This window comes from Zophobas morio, unplaced genomic scaffold (genome assembly GCF_036711695.1).
Source record: "Zophobas morio isolate AGI-343-1 ecotype UQ-CSIRO unplaced genomic scaffold, CSIRO_AGI_Zmor_V1 ptg000004l, whole genome shotgun sequence".
Taxonomy (NCBI): Eukaryota; Metazoa; Arthropoda; class Insecta; order Coleoptera; family Tenebrionidae; genus Zophobas; species Zophobas morio.
Window position 1 is genome coordinate 4057008 of NW_026972109.1, and position 26669 is coordinate 4083676.

The 26669-nt window shown below is 32.4% G+C and overlaps 2 protein-coding genes across 2 annotated transcripts in view; one reads left to right on the top strand and one right to left on the bottom strand.

Moving 5' to 3' along the window:
- Positions 1–4711: 4711 nt before the first annotated feature.
- LOC135137918 (tyrosine decarboxylase-like) overlaps positions 4712–26669 on the bottom strand; it is a 49130-nt gene continuing 27172 nt past the window's right edge. The window contains exons 2-9 of the mRNA XM_064067701.1: positions 12734–13050; positions 12326–12685; positions 11527–12066; positions 11311–11476; positions 11192–11259; positions 5334–5533; positions 5199–5282; positions 4712–4916 (exon numbers count right to left, since the gene is read on the bottom strand). Of these exons, the coding sequence (XP_063923771.1) occupies positions 4757–4916; positions 5199–5282; positions 5334–5533; positions 11192–11259; positions 11311–11476; positions 11527–12066; positions 12326–12685; positions 12734–13048 (1893 nt within the window). The 5' untranslated portion in view covers positions 13049–13050 and the 3' untranslated portion in view covers positions 4712–4756. The remainder of the gene's footprint in view (positions 4917–5198; positions 5283–5333; positions 5534–11191; positions 11260–11310; positions 11477–11526; positions 12067–12325; positions 12686–12733; positions 13051–26669) is intronic.
- Positions 22125–24684, top strand: LOC135133674 (receptor-type tyrosine-protein phosphatase epsilon-like). The gene is made up of 11 exons (XM_064062151.1): positions 22125–22272; positions 22327–22574; positions 22624–22744; positions 22879–23054; positions 23100–23529; positions 23576–23709; positions 23756–23843; positions 23891–24234; positions 24283–24398; positions 24449–24581; positions 24631–24684. The coding sequence occupies exons 1-11, from the start codon at positions 22125–22127 to the stop codon at positions 24682–24684; spliced, it is 1992 nt and encodes a 663-aa protein (XP_063918221.1).

Genomic DNA, 26669 nt, shown 5'->3' on the forward strand with positions numbered 1-26669 from the left:
TTTTCCGTTTCTTTAATTTTTCAATGTTTTGGTTTCATAATTTTTCGTTTTTGCAACTTTATTTTTTGCAACTTTTCAATTGTCACCTTCCAAATTATTAAATTTGTTGTTTAGTCAATTTTTAAATTTGCAGTTCTCAATTTTTAATTTTTCGATTTTTCAATTTTTCGTTTCTTCAATTTTTTAAGTTCTCGATTTTTATTTTTAATTTTTCCGTTTTTTTCTCAATTTTGTATCAAAGGTTTTCGTGTTTTAATTTTCTTTATTTTTTCAATGTTTCTTTCGATTTTATAATTTTTCATTTCTTCACTTTTTCAAATTTTTAATCTTCGATTTTTCAGTTTCTCGATTTTTCAATTTTAAGATTTTTCAAGTTTGAAATTTTTCAGATTTCTCAATTATCCGATTTTCCGCTGTCTTTAATTTTCAATTATTCGATTTTACAAAATTTCGATTTTCGATTTTGCAGTTTTTTTCGATTTTTAAATCTCTCAATTTTTAATCTTTCGTTTATTCAGTTTTTTGGTTTCTTCAATTTTTCAAGTTTTTGATTTCCAATTTTTAGAATTTCCAAAATTTTCATTTCATACTTTTTCTTTTTTTCTTTTTAATTTTTCCATTTTGCATTTTTGTACCTTTTCCATTTTTTTCATTCGAAAAAAAAAAATCTAAAAACTGAAAAAAATGACTGGAAAGAACGAAAAAATGCAAAATCGATCAATTTTTTCATTTTTCAATGTTTCGGTTTCATAACTTTTCATTTTTGCAACTTTAATTTTTTTTAAATTTTCAGTTTCTTACCTTCCAAATTTTTCAGTTCTGGGTCAATTTTTAAATTTGCAGTTCTCAATTTTTAATTTTTCGTTTCCTGTATTTTCCAAGTTCTTGGTTTTTATTTTTCATTTTCCCCATTTTTAATATACTTTTTCCTGATTTTGTATCACTATTTTTTCAATGTTTCTTTCGATTTTATTATTTTTCATTTCTTCAGTTCTTCAAATTTTCAATCTTTGATTTTTCAGTTCAACGATTTTCCAATTTTTAAATTTTTCACGTTTGCAATTTTTGAGATTTCTCAATTATCCGATTTTCCGCTTTCTTTGACTTTTAATTATTCGATTTTACAATATTTCGTTTTTTCAATATTTTGGTTTCTTCAATTTTTCAAGTTTTTGATTTCCAATTTTTAGACTTTTCCAAATTTTCATTTCACACTTTTTTCTTTTTTTGTTTTTAATTTTTCCGTTTGGCTTTTTTGCAACTTTTAATTTTTTTCATTCGAAGAATAAAAAATGGAACAACTGAAAAATCGGAAAAAATTGAAAAATCAAATAACGGAAAAGAATGAAAAAATGCAAAATTGAAAATGTGGAAAATCGAAAAATTTCAAATCGAGGAACCGAAGAAACGAAAAATCGAATCACTGAAAAACTAAAAATCGAGATACTTCCAAGTCAAAAAAAAAAATTAATCGGAAAATTGGAAAGAAGAAAAAAGGAATCGAATTGAAAACCAATTTTTTGGTACCACATTTTTTTTTTGTTTTTCAGTATCTTTAATTTCTTAATTTTTTCATTTTTGAGTGTTTATTTCGATTTTATAATTCTTCATTTCTTCAGTTTTTCAGTTCAATTTTAAATTTTTTCAAGTTTGCAATGGTTGGGATTTCTGTAATTTTTTAATTTTCAATTATTCGATTTTTCAATTCTTTGGTTTCTTCAATTTTTCAAGTTTTTGAACTCCAATTTTCAGATTTTTTAAAATTTCCATTTCATATTTTGTTCTTTTTTTGTTTTAATTTTTTCATTTTGCTTTTTTGCAGCTTTTCCATTTTTTCATTGGAAAAATTGATGTCTAATATTTATTTATTTATTTATTTATTTATTTATTTATTTATTTATTTATTTATTTATTTATTTATTTATTTATTTATTTATTTATTTATTTATTTATTTATTTATTTATTTAACTGAAAAAAACGAAAAATTGTAAAATCGAAAAATTTCAAATAAAAGAACCGAAGAAACGAAAAATTGAAACAGTGAAAAACTAAATATCGAGAGGAAAAGAAGAAAAACGAATCGAACCGAAAACCAATTTTTTTGTACCACAATTTTTCGTTTTTTCAGTCTCCTTAATTTTTTCATTTTTCAGTGTTTCGGTTTTATAATTTTTCGTTTCTGCAACTTTAATTTTTTTTAACTTTTCAATTTCTCACCTTCCAAAATTTTCGATTTTGCAATTTCTCGTTTTTTCAAGTTCTTGTTTTTTATTTTTCATATTCCCTATTTTGTATCACAAGTTTTCATGTTTCCATTTCCTTTATTCGTTCATTGTTTCTTTCGATTTTATAATTTCTCATTTCTTCAGTTTTTCAAATTTTTAGTCTTCGATTTTTCAGTTCCTCGATTTTCAAATTTTAAGATTTTTCAAGTTTGCAATTTTTGGAATTTCTCAATTATCCGGTTTTCCGCTTTCCGTAATTTTCATTTATTCGATTTTACAATATTTCGTTTTTCCGATTTTCTAGCTTTTTTCGATTTTTATGTCTCTCAGTTTTTATCCTTCGATTTTTCAATTTTTTGGTTTCTTCAATTTTTCGAGATTTTGATTCCTAATTTTTAGATATTTCAAAATTTTCATTTCATGTTTTTGTCTTTTTTGTTTTTAATTTTTCCAATTTGAATTTTTATTTATTTTCATTCGCAAAATTGAAAAATCGGAAAACTAAAAAATAGGAAAAAATGAAACATCTAATAACTGAAAAAAACGAAAAATTGCAAAATCGAAAAACCGAAGAAACGAAAAATCGAAACACAAAAAACTAAAAATTGAGATACTTAAAGTCGAAAAAAAAAATTTGAAAAATTGGAAAGAAAAAACGATTCGAAAACCAATTTTTTGTACCACACTTTTTCGTTTTTCAGTTTCTTTAATTTTTCAATTTTTTCATTTTTCAATGTTTTGGTATTTTTTGTCAATTTTTAAATTTGGAGTGCTCGCTTTTTAATTTTTCGTTTTTTCAATTTTTTGTTTTTCCATTTTTCCAGTGCCGATTTTCTAATTTACTTTTTCTCGATTTTGTAAGGTTTTCATGTTTCGATTTCCTTTATTTTTTTAAATGTTTCTTTCAATTTTATAATTTTTCATTTCTTCAGTTCTTCAAATTTTCAATCTTCGATGCTTCAATTCCTCGATTTTCCAGTTTTTAAATTTTTCAAGTTTGCAATTTTTGGGATTTCTCGATTATCCGATTTTCCGATTTCCCTAATTTTTAATTATTCGATTTTACAATATTTCTTTTTTTCGATTATTAAGTCTCTGAATTTTTTGTTTTTCAAAATTTTCATTTCATATATTTTTTCTTTTTTGTTTTTAAGTTTTCCATGTTGCATTGTTGCAGCTTTTCTATTTTTTTCATTCGAAAAAATTGAAAAATAAAAAAAGTGGAGATACTTAAAATCGAAAAAAAAATGAATCGAAAAACTGAAAAGAAGAAAAAACGAATCGAAAAATTGGAAAACTCAAAAACTGTAAAATCAAAAAATCGAATTGTTAAGTCGAAAAACTGTATCGTTGGAAAATCGAAACATTGAAAAATCGAATAAATAAAAAAAAAAATTAAAATTCAATATCTGAAAAACCCTAAACTCGTAAAATGGATTACATATTTATAATGAAAACTAGAAAAATTGCAAATCAAAAATTGAAGAAACGAAAATTGAAAAACCGAGGAAATGAAAAATTTTAAATTGAAAAAAAAAAAAAAATTAAAAAAGTCAAACTTGAAAAAGCAAAATTTTAAAATGGAAATATTTCAGATGGAAAAAAGAGAAATTATAAAATCATAACATGAAAAATTGAAAAATAAAGAAAACAAAAAACCGAAACGAGAAATTACAGAAGAAAAATTGAAGACATGAAAAATTGAAAAATTAAAACTGAAAACTCGTGAAATTGCAAATCGAAAAACTGCAAAATTTAAAAATCCATCCAAAAGTTCGAAAATTGAAAAAGTGAAAAATTTTAAAATGAAAATTTGGAGAGATAGACAACGTAGAACTGAAGAAACAAAAAATGAAAAATTGAAAATTTGAAAATCGAAAAATTGGAGAATCGAAAAACTGAAAAAATTGAAATTGAGAAAACAAAACATTATAGAATCAAAACCTTGAAAAATCGTGAAAATAAAGAAAATAAAAAACGAATCGAAAAATTTAAAAACTAAAAATTGAAAAATTCAGAAGTTGGAAAATCGAAAAACTAAAAAATTTAAACTTGAAAATCCGAAAAATTCCAAGTCGCAAAAGTGATTAAACAAAAAAAAAAGAAAAATTGAAGAATTGAAAATTTCAAGTCAAAAAAGCTGCGAAAAAAGCCGGATTTGTTGGGCTGTACGTCAGGGACTACGGAAGTTCTGTCAAGATAACCTTCGACTAATTTTTATATAAGAAAATTCTTCTTAACAAAGAAAAATGTCGATTCTTCAAAACCACGTACATTTTTTGTGTTTCCTCCCACTTTATTTTTAGTCTTATTCAAGACTACAGTAACAATTCTTCATTTTTTTTATTTTTAACCCTTTCGAGACAAACACTCCCACCCTGACATTTCCTTTACGACCCACTAAATTTCCTCCAACTGAACACAACAACTCCTCCCGGATGGTCGGGACATAAAATAATAATTACGCCAAGTTTTATTACTTTGCAAGCCTAATTTATTATAATTATTGTACGGAAAGCATTACACTGATTTAGCGATTTTCGTGGGTGTGGGTAGAGTGCAATTTTCGGTTCAAAACCGGCGAACGTTTCGGCGACTTGCTGTTGTCACCCTCAGGGGACGGCGACTGACCACCGTTGCCGGATTTCCCAGCCGCCTTTAACCGAACCTTGGTATCGAGATGACGGAATCTGCAAAGCAAACATTTTTAAGAAAAGCAAACACTCAAAACTCGATGGTTTCCATATTTACTACCAGTCACGTAGCCCGCCATTCCAGAAAGCCACTTTACGTAAAATTTAGCACACCACGTGGCGAATTATTATATTTATATTTTTTCTCGTGTCTCGTAATAATAATAATAATAATGATAATAATAATAATGACCCCCACGTGCGCGACTTTTCCATGAATTCTCTATCTTGAATGCGTAATAATCCCGCGCGCTCCCGGAATACAAACGAGCTCCTTACCGGATCGGAACGTCGCTGCTGGATCCATCCTCGGCGATGCCCTGGAATAAAAATGCCAGGGGCCAGCTAATCCACGAGGCGCTTCTGGAACGCCACGATTAAAATTAAGCTAGAATTGAATCATCGAGCAATTACAGAGGAGGCTGAACGGTGACGTTTCCATCCGGAGACTCCGCGGCCTCCGTGAGGTGTCTCCTCGTCGCCGGGAGGGCTTTGGCGATCGACGGGTTGTAGATCTTCGGATCACTGACCATCCGCACGAAGAACGATCTTTTGTGGGCCAGAGTCTCCTTCTTCTTTCGCTCGAGGAGTTCAAACACCTCGTCCTGCAACTCCTACAGTTTTTCTCTTAATCTCTAGCCAAATATTCCGAATGAATTTGAATAATTTTAATTGAGTCGAGAAAGCAGGACCGTTAGGATCTAAATCTGATCTAATGATGCGATTATATGATAATTGACTTTTACTCGTGTGTCGAATTAAGGGTAATTAATTGAGCGTTTCGGGCGAAATCTGACGGCTATAAATATAAGTTAGATCATCTTTTCGCCATGTTAAATGCGTTATGGTCTCGTTGTGAATGCTGTGAATCATTGGCTTTGTTCTTTTTTTCGTGAAGATCTGCTTATGATCACTTTGTATATTGTTGTTGAGGGGAAAAAACGACATTGACATTGCGGGATTGTTTTCATAGCTGCGGCGCATTGGGATTGTGTGAGCCTGTCCTTTTTGAGAAGGGATTGCGAAAAAATTGGGAGCTATTTTAAGATTTAGGAGAACTCGTTTTACAATTTTAGTCTACTTTTAACATGAAAGAGTGCGTGTTTACGCGACAACTGGAATAGTTTTACTAAAAATTTGTCGTGTTACATAATTTTTAGTGTTCTGTTGAGATAATAAAATTAATTGCAGATCACATCTGGTGCGATTTTAAAGTCTCATTTTTCTGTTTAAAAGTTGTCATTAAAAATAAACTTGCCGTTAAATTTGCTTTGTGTTAAACGTTTTTATTATTACTAGAAAAAGTAACGTTGGGTATTTATTATAAATACAGAAGTAAAGCGGCAATAAAAGCTCATAAAGATCTGGCTAATTCAGTTTTTTATTTTATAAACATAATTATATGATGTAATTGTTTGTTCAAACAATAGTACCAGTATGGGGAAACTAAACTTTTACAGTTTTTTGTTCACTTGGATATTTATTGAGATTTTATTTGATTATTTATGGTGTTCATTACATTAGAACAAAGTATGGTTATCCAGATTTCAACAATTCCCATTAAAGCACCCACTGCTTTTCATCATCGCGAATTATAACTAAACTGCTAAAAGGACGTGACTTATCTAAGTCTAAGAATTCCTTTCAGAATTGGTTAACCACTCTATGCAAATTTTGTTTCTCGGAAATATCATTGAAATTAACGAATTTGTTCGAAGTTTGTGGAAGTTCTTTTTGTTTTAATAAATGTGTTTTCTGATTGGTTTCACCTTTTCTCACAAAAGCAAGAGAAGGTGGCAGGACGGTCTACATGCGATTTAGTAGCATTTTTTTGAAGTTGGCAATTAATTAAATAATAACCTACTTAAAAACCAACAATAAATAAATCTCGAAGTAAATAACTCAACCTTTCAAATTCGAGCGTAGCGAGCTTTTACTTTTTTTGTTTTTTCAGTTTCTAGATTTTGCAATTTTTCGATTCAATTTTTCATTTCTTCAAATTTTTGCTTTGCGGTTTTTCAATTGTTAATTTTTTGTCTTATTCGCACTTTTTTAGTTTTCATCTTTAAATTTTTGAATTTTTCGGTTTTCCATTTTTTGGATGTTTCAATTTTTAGATATTGCATTTTTCGATTTAAAAATTTCTCGAGTTTTCAATTTTCAATTTTTAAATTTTTCAATTCTTTAATTTTACAATTTTTCAGTGTTTTGATTTTATCATTTTTTGTATATTTTTTGAAGTTGGCAATTTATTAAATAATAATCTACTTAAAACCAACAATAAATAAATCTCGAAGTAAATAACTCAACTTTTCAACCTCGAGCGTAGCGAGTTTTTATTTTTTTTTTATTTTTTCAGTTTTGCAATTTTTCGACCCATCAATTTTTCATTTCTTCAAATTTTCGATTTGCGCTTTTTGAATTTTTAATCTCTTTTTCTTCTTCAGACTTTTCTAGTTTTCATTTTTAAATTTTTCAATTTTTCGGTTTTCCAACTTTTGGATGTTTCAATTTTTAGATATTGCATTCTTCGATTTAAAAATTTTTCGATTCTTCAATTTTACAATTTTTCAGTGTTTTGATTTTATAATTTTTTGTTTTTTTTTTGCAATTTCTGTGTTTCCAGTTTTTCGATTTTTCGATTTTTAATTTTCACTTTCGGCTTTTTATTGTCTTTATTTTATAGTTTTTCGGTTTTCCAATGTTCTGATTTTATAATTTTTCCTTTTTCAATGTGAAATTTTTCAGTTTTTGGATTTTTCTATTTTTCGATTTGCAGTTTTTCGGTTTTCAATTTTTCAACTTTTAGACTTTTTAGTTTTTCAATTTTTTCATTTGAATTTTTTTGTTTCTTCAGTTTTTACATTTTGCAATTTTTCGGTTTAAAATTTCTCGAATTTTTGCAACTTCTCAGTTTCCAGTTTTTTAATTTTTCGGTTTGCAATTTTTCCTTTCGGTTTTTTATTTTCTTTGTTTTTGTTAATTGTTCGGTTTCCCAGTGTTCTGATTTTATAATGTTTCTATTTTCAGTTTTTGGATTTTTCAATTTTTCGATTTGCACAATTTCGGTTTTCACTTGGTCGATTTTTCGACTTTTAGACTTTTTCGTTTTTCAGTATTTAGGTTTTGTAGATTTTCGGTTTACAATGTCTTTAATGTTCAGTTTTTAATTTTTCAATTTTTTAATTTTTCGACCCATCAATTTTTTATTTCTTCAAATTTTCGATTTGCGGTTTTTCAATTGTTGATTTTTTTTCTTCTTCAGACTTTTCTAGTTTTCATTTTTAAATTTTTCAATTTTTCGGTTTTCCAACTTTTCGATGTTTCAATTTTTAGATATTGCATTCTTCGATTTAAAAATTTCTCGAGTTTTCAATTTTCAGTTTTTAAATTTATCAATTCTTTAATTTTACAATTTTTCAGTGTTTTGATTTTGTTTTGTTTATTTTTTGCAATTTTTGAGTTTACAGTTTTTCAATTTTTCGATTTGCAATTTTTCATTTCGGTTTTCTATTTTCTTTATTTCTTAATTTTTCGGTTTTCCATTGTTCTGATTTTATAATTTTTCTTTTTTCAATATGAAATTTTTCAGTTTTTGGATTTTTCAATTTTACGATTTGCAGTTTTTCGCTTTTCGATTTTCCGACTTAGACTTTTTCATTTTTTTGTTTTTTCGATATGAGTTTTTTAATTTTTTGGTTTGCAATTTTTCCTTTAGGTTTTTATTTTCTTTGTTTTTTTTTAATTTTTCGGTTTTCCAGTGTTCTGATTTTATAATTTTTCTATTTTCAATGTGAAATTTTTAAGTTTTTGGATTTTTCAATTTTTCGATTTGCAGTGTTTCGGTTTTCACTTCTTCGATTTTTCGACTTTTAGATTTTTAAAATTTTTTAGTTTTTCGATATGAGTTTCTGGAGTTTTTAATTTTAATTTTTCAATTTTTTCATCTGCATTTTTTTGTTTCTTCAGTTATTAGATTTTGCAATTTTTCGATTTACAATTTCTCGAATTTTTGCAATTTCTGAGTTTCCAGTTTTTTAATTTTTCGGTTTCCAATTTTTTCTTTCGGTTTTTTTCTTTTCTTTGTGTTTTTCTTTTCTTTGTGTTTTTCTTTTCTTTGTGTTTTTTTTTAATTTTTCGATTTGCAGTGTTTCGGTTTTCACTTTTTCGATTTTTCGATTTTTCGATTTTTTCGATTTTTTAGTTTTTAGATTTTCGATTTACAATTTCTTGAATTTTCAGTTTTCAATTTTTCGGTGTTCTGATTTTATAATTTTTCTATTTTCAAAGTGAAATTTTTCAGTTTTTGGATTTTTTAATTTTTCGATTTGCAGAGTTTCAATTTTCACTTTTTCGACTTTTTCATTTTTCAGTTTTTCGATTTACAATTTATTGAATGTTAAGTTTTTAATTTTTCGATCGATCAATTTTTCATTTCTTCAAATTTTCGGTTTGCAATTGTTTAATTTATATTTATTTTTTTGCTTCTTTAATTTTACGAAATGCAACTCTTCTAGTTTTCATCTTTAAATATTTCAGTTTTTCAGTTTTCCAACTTTTGGTTGTTTCAATTTTTCTTTGTAATTTTTTTATAATTGTTCTTTTTTCAATGTCAAATTTTTGAGTTTTTTGATTTTTCAATTTTACAATTTGCAGTTTTCCTTTCTCGATTTTTCGACTTTCACACTTTCATATTATTATTATTATTATTAAAACATCAATGAATCGAAAAATTGAAAAATAGAAAAGTCGAGAAATTGAAAAAAATGGAAGATTTCACATTTTTTAATTTTCCGTTTCTTCAATTTTTGATTTGCAATTTTTCTAGTTTTCGTTTTAAATGATTATGTACCAATTAAAAAAAAACATGTCTTTTTCAATTAATCGATATATAAATTTTTCGGTTTTTAGTTTTTCTATTTTTCGATCTTCCAGTATTACACTTTTTCGACTTCACAATTTTGACGATTCTATAATTTTCGGACTTTACAATTTTTGGGTTTTCCAATGTTTCGCCTTCGCCTTTTTTCTTCTTTCCAATTTTTGAATTCGTTAATTCATTGTTTTAATTTGTCGTTCCTTCAGTTCTTCCATTTTGCAGTTTTTCGTTTTTTCGATTTTAAATATTTAGATTTTTCAACTATTCTAATAAAAAAAATGGAAAAATAGCAAAATTGTGAAATTGATAAATGAAAAATGAAAAAACAAAAAGTGTAAAATGAAAATTTTTAAAAATCTAAAAATTGGAAATCAGGAACTCCAGAAGTTGAAGAAACGAAATATTGTAAAATGAAAGAAATTGGAAAATCCGATAATTGAGAAACCCAAAAATTGCAAAACCGAAAAATTTAAAAATCAGTAAATCGAAGAATTGAAGAATCCAAGATTGAAAATTTGAAAAATTAAATAAACAAAAAATAAATTGGAAAGAAACTTTGAAAAAATAAAGGATATGAAAAAACGAAAAATTGTGTTATGAAACCGAGAAAATAAAAATTAAAAAATCGATAAAATGAAAAATAAAAATCAAGAACTTGAAAAAGTGAGAAAATTACAAATCCAAAAATTGATCACACGAAAAATTGAAAAATTTGGAAGTTGGGAATTTGAAAAATTGAAAAAACAGAGAAACAGAAAAAAGAAAAAATTGTGATATCAAAAGACTGTGAAATCGAAAAAATGTTCAAATCCAGAAGACACCAATAAATATTTTTTTAATAAAACCTGAATGTGCTCGCTGCGCTCGCATTCTGGTTGGGGATAATTAAACACTTAGTAATTCCTTTGGAATCGATGGAATTATTTTGGAAATACCGGGTGCTTGACTGAAGCAAATTTTTGTGTTGGCAATTCTGAATTATTGGCAGTCATGCTAGTATGTCAGTGTTGACATGAGCACGCCTAACAAACGTTGAATTTATGGCAGCTCTTATAAATGTCACTTTGACAATCAGGTATGCCATCATAAAATTTTAAATATGTTGCCAACCCGACAAAAAGCCAAAAACACTAATAGTCAGTCGGTGTTTAAAGTCAAATGTCATTTAACAACGTTGTCACCTAGCCGGATCATGTGCAAAAAACCCTAAGTAATAATCGTGATCAGAGTTTCTGGTTTTTTCCTTTTAAATTGTACCTTAAATAAATAATCATCAATGAATTTCTTGGACTTTTGGGTAACGATGCGAGAATAAAATTACAGTCACGCGCTATTATTATTAACCTAAATTTGACTATAATTACATTTTAATAGTATCTAATTTGTATCTTACCTGTTCTTTTTCCGCTTGGCTCTCTAAAAGTTCCTCAGAAAATTCCCTAATTACCTTCCACGCATAATCTGTATAAAAAAAATACCAATAACAAAACTCACTAATTAAAAAAAAAGTACCTATATCAGCCTCAGTGGCATTCTGTGCCACCACACAAAACCGTATCACATACTTATCATTAACATTCGCCGGAACCATGTGAAGTTTCCCCGACGCATTAATCCCACTCAACAACTTCTCATTAATCTTATCCGACCCTTTCAATCTAAAACAAACCAGCCCCAACTACAACAAAAAAAATCTCAAAATCACCCCCAACTCCCCACCCGCCTTACTTTAACATCATTACAAATCTCAAATCGCTTATCCTGCAGCACCAGCGACTCAAAAATCTTCGCCAATTTAATATGGTGCCTAATGTAGTTCTGCAGCCCGGAAATTCCATAACTCCTCAATACAAACCACAATTTCAAAGACCTGAATCTGCGACTCAGCGGGACTCCCCAGTGCCGATAATCGATAGTCGCGTCGGAGTACCCGTGCTGGAGATAAAGCGGATCCACCACCAATGCGGATGTTAACCGAATCCGGTCACGTACCCACATCGTGGAACAATCGAAATTGGTCAGCAACCATTTGTTGGGATTGGTGTTGAAGGAGTCCGCGTACTCGATCCCAGAGAGGAGGTACTTGAGCTCCGGGCAGATGAAAGCGTTGCCGGCGTAGGCGCCGTCGACGTGGAGCCAAACGCACGGGAATTTGCGGCAGATGGGCCCGATCTCGGCGAGGTTGTCGAAGGAGCAGCACGAGGTGGTGCCGAGGGTGGTGGACACGAAGAAGGGGATGAGGCCCATGGTTTCGTCCTCTTCCATGGCCTAGAAAAGGTGGTTACGCATTTTTTGTTTTGTTCAATCAATCGGGAGCAGTAGGTTTAGTTGCAAAATCAATTTCAGGGATTCCACGAAGTCACAGTTGACCCCGTTTCGTTTCTATTTTTAATCAGTAACATTTATCATAAATAAACATTTATATTTCCTATAAAATGACACAATGATTGTGTTTTTTTGTCACAAAACGTTATGCCATTATAGAACAAAAGCGGAATTTAAGCTACCGGTTCCACGAACGAAATACCATCATAAGCGTCGATCCTCTCAACGCCGACTTCTCATCCGGTTCCAAAATCCTCAACTTCACAAAACAAATCATCGCCGCCTTCTCCACGCACGAATGCGCCTCTCTTGAACAATACGCCATCAACTTCGACAATAACAACCCCTCTTCCACGAACGGATGCTGCTGTTTCAGCCTCTTGAGAGCTTGAGCCCTCGCCGCCAACATAGAGACCAAGACGCATTCACTGGCAGACGTCTGGATGACTCCTCCGCCGCGACTTCCTTCCTTAAAAGCCAGGAACTGGTCGGGTAGACCTATAGCTTTGCCCAGCCAGTCCAGAACGATGGTTTCGAGTTCTGTGAGGGCCGGACTGGAAGCCTACAACCGCGTTAGTAAGGGTTGGGAATGAGGGAGACTGTTCGGTACCCATGAGAATCCAATGCAGCCGATTCCGCCTGAGAGCATGTCCCCGAGGATCGACGGGAACGAGTTGCCTGATGGAAAATAGGCGTGGAAGCGGGGATGCTGCCAGTGGGTCACGCCTGGCATGATTTTGGCTTCCACGTCGGCCATTATGGAAGTCCAGTCTTCGGGGTTCTGGGGGGCTTCTTCGGGGAGGAGTTTGCGGAGGTAGCCGGGTTCGATGTTGGGGGTCACGCGGCGGGTGTGGAGGTTTTCGTTATAGTTGCAGATGTAGTCGATCATGTCTTTGCCCGTTTGTCTGAATTGGTCGCAGTCCATTTCTGAGAGAGGAAGGTTCGGGGGGTTAAATAGGGGTTTTGGAATTTGAATCACGAGTTTAAAATTTAATGAAGAAAATTGTACTGGGAGTTATGTAACCAGCTCTACAAGAATGGTGGTAAAATTGCATACACTCGAATGCAATAAATACAGTGGTTTCTTGGTTTGTATATATTTTTTTATATTAATATAAAAATTGAAATTATTGTATCACACATTGTATATTTTAGTTCCGACCTCAGTGTAAAGATAAACGCTTTTATCCACTTGTCTTGTGTCAATATCGCATGTAGGGGAAGGTGGAACAAAGTTTCATAGGGGAGCATAGTGAAACATGACACAATAATCTAATTAATAACGGCTTTATTTCTTTTTTTGTTTGTTTGTATTAATACAAAAATCTAAAGCCGCATTATTATCTCTTTTTCACCAAAATTCATGGTTGATCTGTCACAGTTGAGATCATAATTTTTTTTTTTATAGAAAACCCTTTATTCTTATTTATTTAGAAACAATATTAGAAAAAAGTGAGTGTTTTTTGAACCACGTGATGCCGCGTGCTACAAAAACTAGGCAATGGAAATATTTGTTGTTGAGTCCTTTTCTTTTATTTGCTTAATTATTTTTGTGTCTATTTTTTCCTTAATGCTGTCTAATAAACCTGGGACAAATCCTATAAAAAATTGGACAACAAAATTTGAACAAAATTTATAAAACCGATATTCTTTATTTGATGACATCACAACTGAGATTTTTAATTTAATAAAACCCCTTTATTTTTATTTATTTTAAAAGAGAAAAACTAGTCATCAAAATTTGAAATTAATTAAAAAGTATTAATTTTTTGCAAAAACGCTCGTCCATGTCACTGTTTTGACGCATACTCTAATTAAGGTAACCCCATAACAAATTTTAAGGGTGTTAACACTCGACGCTGTAATACTTTCATAATATACCAGGTGATCCAAATTTAGTTTTGCAAGTCAGAACTCTTACTGACATTAATTAGTTGAGCTATCGTTACATGGTAAAAGCTAAGTTTAATTCTGACTTGGGTATTTTTTGAACCACGTGATATAGTAAAAATACTCTGAGATAATAATATTTTTTGTAATAATTAATTATTACTTTTTTTTTGCTTAATTATTTTGTGTATCTTTATTATAATTTTTTTTTCATTATTGCTCTCTATATAATAATGAAGTCTGAAACAAATTCAATAAAAAAATCAGGGAACGAAGTTTAGCAAAATTCACGAACCGACATTTTGTACTTGATGATGTTATAGTTGATTTTGCCAAATGATAATACTGCATTTTACATTTAATATTTTCGTATTCGAGGTTAACCTTCTCTTCTGTTCTTTCTATTAACATGCCACTTTCCTTACATTTTTTACTTATATTCCTTTATTTCTAAAGCGATTCAGTTCTTGATTCAGGTTTTTTTCTAGTTTTATGAACACTACTCTTAATATTGCTCAGTTCTATCTTAGCAGATTTTAGCCCCGCCCACCCACCCTTACTTATCTTAGAAGGTATGTCATTTGCCAAAATCACTCTTACGTTAGCAGGTACTAGCCCCGCCCACCCACCCTCTTTTTTCTTAAAGCATATCTCATTTGCCAAAATCACTCTTTGCTTAGCAGGTAGTAGCTCCGCCCACCCACCCTGTCTTTTGTTACAGGGTATCTCATTTGCCAAAATCACTCTTATCTTAGCAGGTACTAGCCCCGCCCACCCACCCTCTTTTCTTAGAAGATATGTGATTTGCCAAAATCAGTTTTATCTTAGCAGATACTAGCCAAGAGTGATTTTGGCAAATGAAATACCCTCTAAGAAAAGAGAGGATGGGTGGGCGGAGCTAGCAGCTGCCAAGATAAGACTAATTGTGGCAAATGACATACCTTCTAAGAAAAGAGAGGGCGGGCGGGCGGGGCTAGCTAGCTTGCTAAGATAAAACTGATCTTGGCAAATGACATACCATTTAAGAAAATAAATGATAGAAGGTATGTCATTTGCCAAAATCACTCTTACGTTAGCAGGTACTAGCCCCGCCCACCCACCCTCTTTTTTCTTAAAGCATATCTCATTTGCCAAAATCACTCTTATCTTACCAGGTAGTAGCCCCGCCTACCCACCCTGTCTTTTGTTACAGGGTATCTCATTTGCCAAAACCCTCTCTTTTCTTAGAGGGTATCTCATTTGCCAAAATCACTTTTATCTTAGCAGGTACTAGCAATATCTTTTCTTAGAAGATGATTCATTTGCCAAAATCACTCTTATCTTAGCAGGCACTACCTCCGGCCACCCACCCTGCTTTCTTGGAGATATGTCATTTGCCAAAATCAGTTTTATCTTAGCAGGTGCTAGCCAAGAGTGATTTTGGCAAATGAAATATTTTCTAAGAAAAGAGAGGGTGGGTGGGCGGGGCTAGCAGGCGTCAAGATAAGACTGACTGTGGCAAATGACATACCCTGTAAGAAAAGACAGGGTGCGTGGGCGGGGCTAGTACTTGCTAAGATAAAACTGATCTTGGCAAATGACATACCATCTAAGAAAATAAATAATAGAAGGTATATCATTTGGCAAAATCGCTCTTATCTTGACAAGTATTGGCCCCGCCTACCCACCCTTTATTTTCCTCGAGAGTGTGCCATCTGGCAATATCGACTTTATCTTGGCAAGCACTAGCCCCGCCCACCCGACCTTTATTTTTTTAGAGGACGGAGTTCGTACGTGCTAAAGTAAGATCGATTTTGGCAAATGACATACCCGCTACGAAAAAAGTGAGTGGGTGGGCGGGGTTAGTACCTGCTAAGAAAAAACTGATTTTGGCAAATTATAAACCCTCTAAGAAAAGAGAGGGTGGGTGGGCGGGGCTAGTACCTGCTAAGATAAAAGTGATTTTGGCAAAAATAAAACATCAGGGGACCTAAAATTTCGAATATTTTAAATCTCGGATTTTCAAAAATGTGACAATTTTTGATACGTTAAACATTAATTTTAATTATTTTTGTGTTTATTTTTTTCCTTAATGCTGTTTAATAAATCCGAGACAAATCCTATAAAAAATTGGAAAACAAAATTTTACCACAATTCATAAAATTGACATTTTGTGCTTGATGACGTCACAACTGAGATCATCAGTATTTATTTTTAATAAAACCCGTTTATTTTTATTTATTGTAACAGAGAAAAAATAGTTAAAGTATTAATTTTGTGCAAAAAACGCTCGTCCACGTCACTGTTTTGGCACATACTCTGTTTAAGGGTGGCGTCTGGTTCGGTTTCGCCCAATACTAAATACATTGAAAACATCGTCGTAGTTTCCGGAATTGCATTTTTAAAATACTGAAATCTCCAACCAAGTCAGAATCTAAGTAAACCTGTATTCTGCTACCGCATCACTGCTCGTTTAATGCCGATTTCTCGTTTCAATAGATTTTGACTTTTCGCGAGTTAGTTACCTCAGTCGTGGATTTTTTAATATTATAAATGGTATCAAAAGAAAGCTGACACTTTTCCCCAGGGGACCTCCTATCTCAGAATGCAAAAAACTTCAGCACTTCGTCAAAAAATGCATCAATGTGCCGGTTAAAATGTGATGTAAAAGTTGTTCAACTTTATAATTTTTTTTTGTAAAAACTGCATACTAGATATGAAAATAAATATGGAAGTCCCCTGGACTGAAGTTTGTTAATTCGAAATATAATTTTTTTTAAAGCGATATATCTCATATTTTTATCACGCTTTTATTAGCTTGGGTTGTATGTAACGGAATCTTTGAGCTTAATTTTCATCGGTTTCTAAAAGTCTGATCATCTTGAAACTTTGCACGCGTCTCAAGGATCGATGACAATGCAATAATTTGATAACAGTTTCCCATTATCCTTATTAGGAGCGCCAGGATTTATAAATTCTTTTATGGATCCTGTGTAGTGGAGTAAAAGAGATAAAGCTAGCGCGCGATCTGCGCATGCCTGTAGTATCTGGTTTACTCTTCGTTGTAATTATAGTCTTGATTAAAATACAAATAACGGATATTAAATGAAAAAAACAAGAACGGACTTTTAATTAACTAAACGTGTGCAAAAATGGCTGATCGCATCTTAATTGTGTCAGTATATTATATACCACGGTTATCTCTCTCCGTGTCGATTATACCGATCTATACCGATTATTTCTGTTTCAAGGACAATTTCTGCATAGCTTTGGTTTTACAGTCGGTAAAGAAGGAATTAATTATAATTAAAACATATCTAATCATGAATTCTCACCAACTTAAATAAAGATAACAAATTTTGATTCAGAAATACAAACATGGAGGAAAATTAACCATTTGGGGGGTAAAACTAACCACAATGATGAATTGTGTCCCGTTGGTCCGTGAGGGCGATTGATTTCGAACTAATTCCCGTTGATCGATCATACGGAGACCACTGAGTGGTTCTTTCTAGAAAAATCTAAATAAGTAATTAATTCCCCAATTTATGAATTTGTCGCAGACTAAAAAATGAAAAATAAATAATAGTTTAAAAAACTAAAAAAACACGCTTTTATTGCTAATCGAACTAAAAACTGGAAAATAATTTTTAATGACACAGTTTAATATTACAGTAGTAGAAGATCAAACAATCAATCATAATAATTCACCTCAAATTAAAATTATAATAAAATTTAAGTTATTAACAGAATAATTCAATTCAGAGTAAAAAGCGTGGGGTGCTTGATATTTTAAATATTACAATCATTCTATTGGCAACTATCTATGAGAGGATAGTTATGAACCGCAGTAAAATGCACCCCACGCTTTTTACTCTGAATTGAATTATTCTGTTAATAACTTAAATTTTATTATAATTTTAATTTGAGGTGAATTATTATGATTGATTGTTTGATCTTCTACTACTGTAATATTAAACTGTGTCATTAAAAATTATTTTCTAGTTTTTAGTTCGATTAGCAATAAAAGCGTGTTTTTTTAGTTTTTTAAACTATTATTTATTAAAATGCAACTCCGGAAACCGCGACGATGTTTTCAATGTATTTAGTATGGGGCTAAACCGAACCAGACGCAAGCCTTAAGGTAACTCCATAACAAATTTTAAGGGTGTTATAAGACTCGACGACGAGGGTGGACGCTGTAATAGATTTATAACATACCAGGTGATTCAAATTTAGTTTTGCAAGTCAGAACTCTTACAAGTCTTACATTAATTAGTTGAGGTATCGTTAAATGGTAAAAGCTAAGTTTAATTCTGACTTGGGTATTTTTTGAACCACGTCATATAGTAAAAATACTCTGAGATAATAATATTTTTTGTAGTCCTAATTATTTCTTTTTATTGCTTAATTATTTTATGTATCTTTATTATATTTTTTTTTTCATTATTGCTCTCTATTATAATAGGGAACGAAATTTAGCCAAAATTCACGAACCGACATTTTGTGCTTGATAACGTTATAGTTGAAGTAATCAGTAAATATTTATTTTTCATAAAAAAACACCTTTCTTCTTATACCGAGTGTCTGGAAAATGGCGGATTAAGTTAGTCATCAGTATTTGCTAAGATAAAACTGACTGTGCCAAATGATAATACTACATTTTACATTTAATATTTTCGTATTCGAGGTTAATCACCTCTTTTGTTCTTTCTATTAACATGCCATTTTCCTCACATTTTTTACTTACATTCCTTTATTTCCAAAGGGATTCAGTTCTTGATTTAACTTTTTTCTAGTTTTATGAGCAAGCAGTAGCCCCGCCCACCCACCCCTTCTTCATTCCAGTGACTACTCTTAATATTGCTCAGTTCTATCTTAGCAGACTTTAGCCCCGCCCATCCACCCGTTTTTTTTCTTAGAAGGTATTTCATTTGCCAAAATAACTCTTATCTTAGCAGGAACTAGCCCCACCCACCCACCCACCCTCTCTTTTCATAGAAGGTATGTCATTTGCCAAAATCACTCTTATTTTAGCAGGTACTAGCCCCGCCCACCCACCCTTTCTTTTCTTAGAGGGTATCTCATTTGCCAAAATCACTCTTATCTTAGCAGGTACTAGCTAAGAGTGATTTTGGCAAATGAAATATCCTCTAAGAAAAGAGAGGGTGGGTGGGCGGAGCTAGCAGCTGCCAAGATAAGACTGATTGTGGCAAATGACATACCTTCTAAGAAAAGAGAGGGTGGGTGGGCGGGGCTAGCAAGTGCCAAGATAAGACTGACTGTGGCAAATGACATACTCTCTAAGAAAAGAGAGGGTGGGTGAGCGGCGTTAGTACCTGCTAAGATAAGACTGATCTTGGCAAATGACATACCATCTAAGAAAATAAAGGGTAGAAGGTATATCATTTGGCAAACTCAGTCTTATTTTGACAAGTATTGGCCCCGCCCACCTAACCTTTATTTTTTTCGAGGGTATGCCATCTGGCAATATCGGCTTTACCTTGGCAAGCACTAGCCGCGCCCACCCGACTGATTTTGGCAAATCATAAACTCCCTAAAAAAAGAGAGGGTGGGTGGGCGGGGTTAGTACCTGCTAAGATAAAACTGATTTTGGCAGATCATAAACCTCCTAAGAAAAGACAGGGTGGGTGGGCGGGGCTAGTACTTGCTAAGTTAAAAGTGATTTTGGCAAAAATAAAAAATGAGGGATCCTAAAATTTCGAATATTTTAAACGTCAGATTTTGAAAATTGTGACAATTTTTGATACGTCAAACATTAATTTTAATTATTTTCGTGTTTATTTTTTTCATCAATGCTGTCAAAAAATCCGAGACAAATCCTATTAAAAATTGGACAACAAAATTTTACCACAATTCGTAAGAGTGACATTTTGTGCTTGATGACGTCACAGTTGAAATCATCATATTTTATTTGTAATAAAACCCCTTTATTCTTATCTGTTTTAAAAGAGAAAAAATAGTTATCAAGATTTGAAATTAATTAAAAAATATTAATTTTTTTGCAAAAACGCTCGTCCACCTCATTTTGACGCGTACTCTACTTAACGCAATCTCACAACAAACTTTAAGGGTGTTAAGACAGCAAGACGAGGCTGGACGCTATAATAGTTTCATAATATACCAGGTGATTCAAATTTGGTTTTCCAAGTCAAAACTCTTACAATATTAGAGCTTAATAATTGTTTCTCTTTTTTTATGTTACTTGCGTATTTAAATAAAAAAAATCAGTGTCTCTTAATTTTTTTGGTTAATACTGTCTGTATAATCACAATTAGCTTGGGACAAATTCAGTAAAAAATTGTAGAACAAAATTTGACCAAAAATTCACAAAACCCATAATTTGTGGTTGATGACGTCAATATTTCTTTTTAATAGGAAAAATATAATTTACTTTTCATAATTACAGATCACTCATCATAAAAAATGGATTTTTGGGTGACATTAATAAAATTTATTGTACTTTTAATTGACACTTGTAACATAAGCACAGCATGGGGAATAATGCTTAAAAAATACCACAAAAATTAAATAAAACTTGTGGTGCGGCTGCCCTAAAATTTTACACCCACTTTTTTATTATTCAATTCGTCATTAAAATCAGCATTTTACTCGTTACTGTAGCTAAAAATTTTTCGGGGGAAAAATAATCCCCACTTCGAAAGTTTCATTTTGGAAGCTGCGTTCGCCAGCTTAAATAGTAGTAACAGTTCCTACCTGTTGCTCCCGAGTGACTCGTCGTCGTCCAGAAGCACACGAGTTTCACCACCGCCGGCCACCGTTTAACTCCGCGAATAATTTCCCGACCAAACCGCCGACTTCTTTCCCCAATAATTTTGCATCCCCGACTACAAAAGACGTTCTCCATCTAATTGACTTTTCGCACAGACGTCAAACGTGCAGGAATCTCGCTCCAATCACCGACTCATAAAGAACCCATTTTCACAACAATAGAAACAGAGCAGTTTTTATCCCCATCCAAACTAAAAAAAAAAAAAAAACTACGTTCGATTTTATCACCTAATTAGAAAATCATCCCTAAGCCGCCCCATTCCATTTCATAAAACGCGACATAAAGAGTTAATTGTTGTGGGGAGGATTTCGGAAGCGTAGGGTTAAATTTCATCCAACTCCTTGCAATGGAATGGGGTGCATTCCTATGAATTCATTCTTCGCGCTCTCGAGTGGGGTACTGGAACGACCTCAATATCGCGCCATCGACATTCTATTAAATTCTTCTATAACGTCATTACTGCTGCCGAGGGATGGTTTCGTCTCTTTCCGACACCCGGAGTTCGGCATGTGGTGTTTCCAGACGAAGCGAAAAACGCGGTCTATTTCATTTCGCAGGGTCTACTTCAGATAATTAGAATTTATTCGAGTATGACTTCTTTTTTTAGAACTTTGTAGTGCAAATTGTTTGCTTTTTTTATACGGCGCGAAGACGATGCGTGGAAATGACCTGAAAGAGCGCTTTGTTCTGGAATTATTGTCGCACGAGGCACTCGAAACGTTTTCTGTTTTTAATTAAAGGGCTCGAATGACGCAGATATTTCATAATTTCAAGTGCAAGACGAGGAAATATTAAAAAATAAACACAAAAGTGGGTCAGTTTTGCTATATTTATCTATAGTAGGAATCGCTAATACAGCTATAATTATTTATAAAACAGATAATATAGAAATGTTAATCTAAATAGGTTAGTGTACCTTAATATTTCAACATATTCATTTCGCACTAATTTGATAAGACATTTTTAAAATCGACATAATAAAAAAATCCCATTACTAATGTTTTGATCGTTGGTCTTAAATTTAACAATACAAGATTTGTTTAAAAAATAAATTTTGCATAGCTCTGACACACGAAATCATTAGAACACTGAAACTGTTGTCATTAAGTGTTAAAATTTGCGAAGCAAAAAAATTCACACTGAAAATTACTTCAAAAAAATCCTTATTGAACAACGCCGAAAAATAGTTTTTTTTTTTCATAATTTGCTTTAGCGCGTTGTTTAATTTCCTTATTTCAAAAGAACAAGATAACCGCAATCCGCCTATATAGAACAACTTTATTGATAAAATTTATTACTTGTCGTAATGTAGGACAAGATGAACCACTGCATTATACTGTTTATCCTGTGGAAGACAGTGGACTGTCAAAATTACTGTGTTGTGAGTGCTGACGACACAAGAGGTCTGTTCATCTTTAATTCCATACCCATGGTCAACCGTCATGACAAGGATGACACTGAAGTCGGTTGGTAAAACGTAATAATTTTATTATTTGTGAATACCTACATCATACATGTAGATACGACCTCAGAGTATACATTATCCTCTGAAAATGTAACAAGTGGATGGACTTTGTTGAATTCGCTCGAAAACAGCATTGTGGATGATCCTGTGATAGACGAACGCTGGGAAACGTTTATGAACAATCATGGCTCAACACCGCACGATTTTCGGGAGGTTTTGACAAGAAATGTTAGTATGTTTCTAAGTGTGAGAATCCGTAACTCTTCAAACTCTTCAACGACGACTGAGTTGTCGGAGTCAAAGGTATACACGTACGTAATTATTAATTGGTTGTAATACTCATACGTTTTAGTGGTATCATTTGAAATCTAACGCTTCTGGAATCTGCGAAAATGGCACTTTCCTAAACACGAATTTGACCATTTTGCAACTTTACAACAAATATTCCAAAAGTGTCTGGAAAATACACAAGTGTATGTAAAGAAGAGCTTTTAGTTGCACCCACACGAAATTTTATTGCAGAAATAATATTACCAACAAAATTTTTGTGCGTGCAGACTATTTTTTTTATGATTGTTATAAATGTATTAACGCAATTTGTTGGCAGATGATTATTTTCATACTACAAACAACACAGCCCACAGTGTAATATACAGTAATGACAGTGACTGCAGCAATCACAGTCTATGCTTTTTCATATATACAGCTGCTTGTAAGAATTGCAGCATGTTGGTGAAAATTGTGTCAAATGACGGTAGAAATCAGGTCATTCTGGATGACAAGGTATAACAGTTACCCAGTTGACCATAGTGTAGTGTCATTTTCTAGATCCCGGGAGAAGAAAAATGGACCCGAAAAGAAATCTGTGTTGAAAATGTTTCCAGTTGTTACAAAATAACCATACAAACCGAGGGTCCTAAAGATGGTTTCTGGGCTATATATCCGACCTTATATGTCGCAGTACCCCCAAGCATAAACTGCAGCAGTTACGTACGCTACATCGAGCTCCGAAGTGACTCCTATTTGTGTGAAGATTCTTCAGGCACGAGTATAAAATCAGTCCCTACAAGGTCCAAAGAATGCGCTGTAGATAGCAAAAACCAAAAAAATTCTTCAAATTATGTTGACAACTCTTTACAACAAACGTCAATTCCTATTTACTGGTGGTACCTAGCAGCTTTATTTACCACACTCATCATCATAATCATCCCATTGTTGAGTTTTATCCACTCAAAGAAGAAAAAAAAGTCCCTTCAAGGTAATTGTCCGATTTCAATTTCAACAAACTCATTTTTTTTAATTAGGCGACGCAGAAAATCTTCTTGAGAATAGTGGAACCAAAGAAGAAACCAACGTTTCAATTAAGAGGATCGATTTTTCGGAATATGTTCAACGGGAACGTAGTTCTAATTTTGCACGTCTTCGAACTCAGTTTTCTGTAAACATTGCTTTTGTTGTTTTTATTTACTAGTAGTGTATTTTAGACCATCCCTGATTCCTACTTGAGTGACTGTAGTGACGGAAAACAACGAAATAATGTGGCTAAAAATCGACGTCCAGACATCGTACCTTGTAAGTACATTGTGTAAAAGTGTCAATTTTGAAGTACGCACTTTCAGATAATTACAATCGAGTCAGGCTTAAAAACACTGGAAAGTACTTTAAAGGGGATTATATAAACGCCAGTTATGTGCAAGGACCTAGTAATTATAGAGAGTATATAATTGCTCAGAACCCCCAAACCAACACGATTGGTGATTTCTGGGCCATGATTTGGCAAAAAAAAATTACTTATTGTGTAATGATAACCGGTGAACACGAAAACTATCTTCGTTACTGGCCAAATTTGTCCGAAAAATATGTTGCCTATGACGATTTTCAAATTATTTTAGTGGAAGAATGTAACTACACATTTTTTCAAAAGAATAGACTTTCGGTTACGAGACAAAGCGAACGTAGGGAGGTCGGTAAGGAACGGTTTCATCATAAGATAATATTTTTGTTGTTGTAGATATCCATTCTCCATTATTATGCTTGGAAGGATGACGACTTGAGTAGAATTCTCGCGTTTGTAAATCGTTTACAAAAAATACCTCATTACAGTGCCCCCACACTATTTCATTGCTTGTATAAATTTGAACAAACGTTTTATCATTTTTTTAGAACTGTGTTTTCAGGGACGGCACTGGAAGATCTGGACTTGCTGTTCTATGCGATATAGTGCTAAGATCGCTGCCTATCACAGGCTCGATAAATATATGTCACGTAGCCACGATGTTAATAAAGTCGAGAATTAATGCCATAAATTCGGTAATGCGGATTGGTGTAAATGTGTTAAAGCTAACAGGTTTTGTTTCAGCAACAATACATTTTTGCACATTTGGTTATAAACGATTTCCTCAAAAAATACTAAGCAGTGGTTTTTGATTTTATTTATTGTATTTAAAATAAAATTTAATTTCAAACCGAATATGTCTAACTTCTTATCCCCTATATTTCTGGAATCAGCACGTCAAGATCCCTGAATTTTTCAAAAGTTTAGATGACTTTTTGAAAAATGAAATTTCCCACTGCAAATTTCGACCCATTTTCGACGATTTTCGAAATTCAACTAAACACTTTTCTTGGAGATTTCGGGCCGCAGAAGTCACTTCCGGCCTCATTTTTTCGATAATTCCAACCGTTTTTCCAGAATCGTCCACTGAAATATCGAAATTTTGACCCTAAACACGCTATATTTTTGGAATCAGCACGTCAAGATCTATAATCCTGAATTTTTTGAAACTTTTTTGCCAACTTTTTCAAAAATGAAATTTCCCACAATACACTAGTCATTAATCCTTGTGCATTATTATTAATAAATAAACTAACAAACAAATTTAATAAGACATTTATAAATTGTAAACCAAAAACATCAAAGAAAAATCCATTAAAGCATTAAAAGTTATCATCAGTACTTGCTAAGATAAAACTGATTTTGGCAAATCACATACCTTCTAAGAAAAGAGAGGGTGGGTGGGCGGGGCTAGTATCTGTTAAGATAAAACTGATTTTGGCAAATGACATAGTCTATAAGAAAATAAGAATTTTCGGACGACTTTTTCAAAAATAAAATTTTCCACTATACTGGGTGTCTGGGAAATTAACTCTCCGCTATGCTTTTAACAATCAAATGGTGAATCTAGCAAAAATAGTAAAAACAATTTTTCTCACATTTTGGTGGAGTTATAATGATTTAAAAATTGTGTCTTTTGCTGCGTTTAACAATTAAACAACACATTCATTATCACAATAACTAGTAATAAAACTTTTGGTTATTTTTTCTCTCGCCCATGACCATGTTTAAGTACCATTTCAGTTAGAATGTACAAAGATATGGTTGTGTTATTTTTGTAATAATTTGATAAAATTCCATTTGACAACAATGTTTGCCTGATATAAAGGTCTTAAGGTTTTAGGTATTCCTATTTGAAAAGAATTTGAAAGTGCTTTGGAGTCTCTAGTGTCTTTTTTGTAATAATTTAATTAAATTTCTTGGAGGATACGTCGTTTGGTAAAATCACTGTTATCTTAGCAGATACTAGAACTATCCACTCACCCTCCCTTTTCTTAGAGGATGTGTTATTTGCCAAAATCAGTCCTATCTAAGCAGGTAATAGCCCCGCCCACCCACCCTGTCGTTTGTTACAGGGTATCTCATTTGCCAAAATCAGTCCTATCTAAGCAGCTAATAGCCCCGCCCGCCCACCCTGTCTTTTCTTACAGGATATCTCATTTGCCAAAATCAGTTTTATCTTATCACGATTCACGACTACTAGTGGGAGGTATTCACGCATTAGATGTATGCAATGTTGCCAATTTTACTTTTATAAAATTACGTTTTTTCCACAATCTACCTCCGGTTTACTTTCTGATTTCTTAGTAATGATGGTGACTGAAATCCACATTTTATTTTTTTTAGGACAATCACCATAACAACCCCTAGTCATTAATCGTTGTAAGCTCGTAATGTTTCCAAATTTTGATCATTTTTTGTAAAAGTTAGTCATCGATACTTACTAAGATAAAACTGATTTTGGCAAATGACATACCCTGGAAGAACGGAGAGGGTGGGTGGGCGGGGCTAGTCACTGCTAAGATACGATTGATTTTGGCAAATGACATCCTTTAAGAAAAGAGAGGGTGGGTGGGTGGGCGGGGCTAGCAGCTGCTAAAATAAGGTCGATTTTGGCAAATGACACATCCTCTAAGAGAAGAGAGGGCGAGTAGCTGCTAAGATAAGACTGACTTTAGCATCGTTTAAGAAGGGATTTCTCGAAATTCATCCCCTAAGGGGGTTAAATAGGGGTGATAAAATTTGAATAGGACCAACATATCTACTGTAAATTTACATCGTTA

What these genes read in the sequence shown, in the direction of transcription:
- LOC135133674 (XM_064062151.1), top strand. Translation starts at nt 22,125, where the DNA reads ATGAACCACTGCATTATACTGTTTATCCTGTGGAAGACAGTGGACTGT. An exon ending in CAAGGATGACACTGAAGTCG is followed by an intron (nt 22,273 to 22,326) that starts GTTGGTAAAACG and finishes TCATACATGTAG; the next exon opens with ATACGACCTCAGAGTATACA. An exon ending in GTCTTCGAACTCAGTTTTCT is followed by an intron (nt 23,710 to 23,755) that starts GTAAACATTGCT and finishes AGTGTATTTTAG; the next exon opens with ACCATCCCTGATTCCTACTT.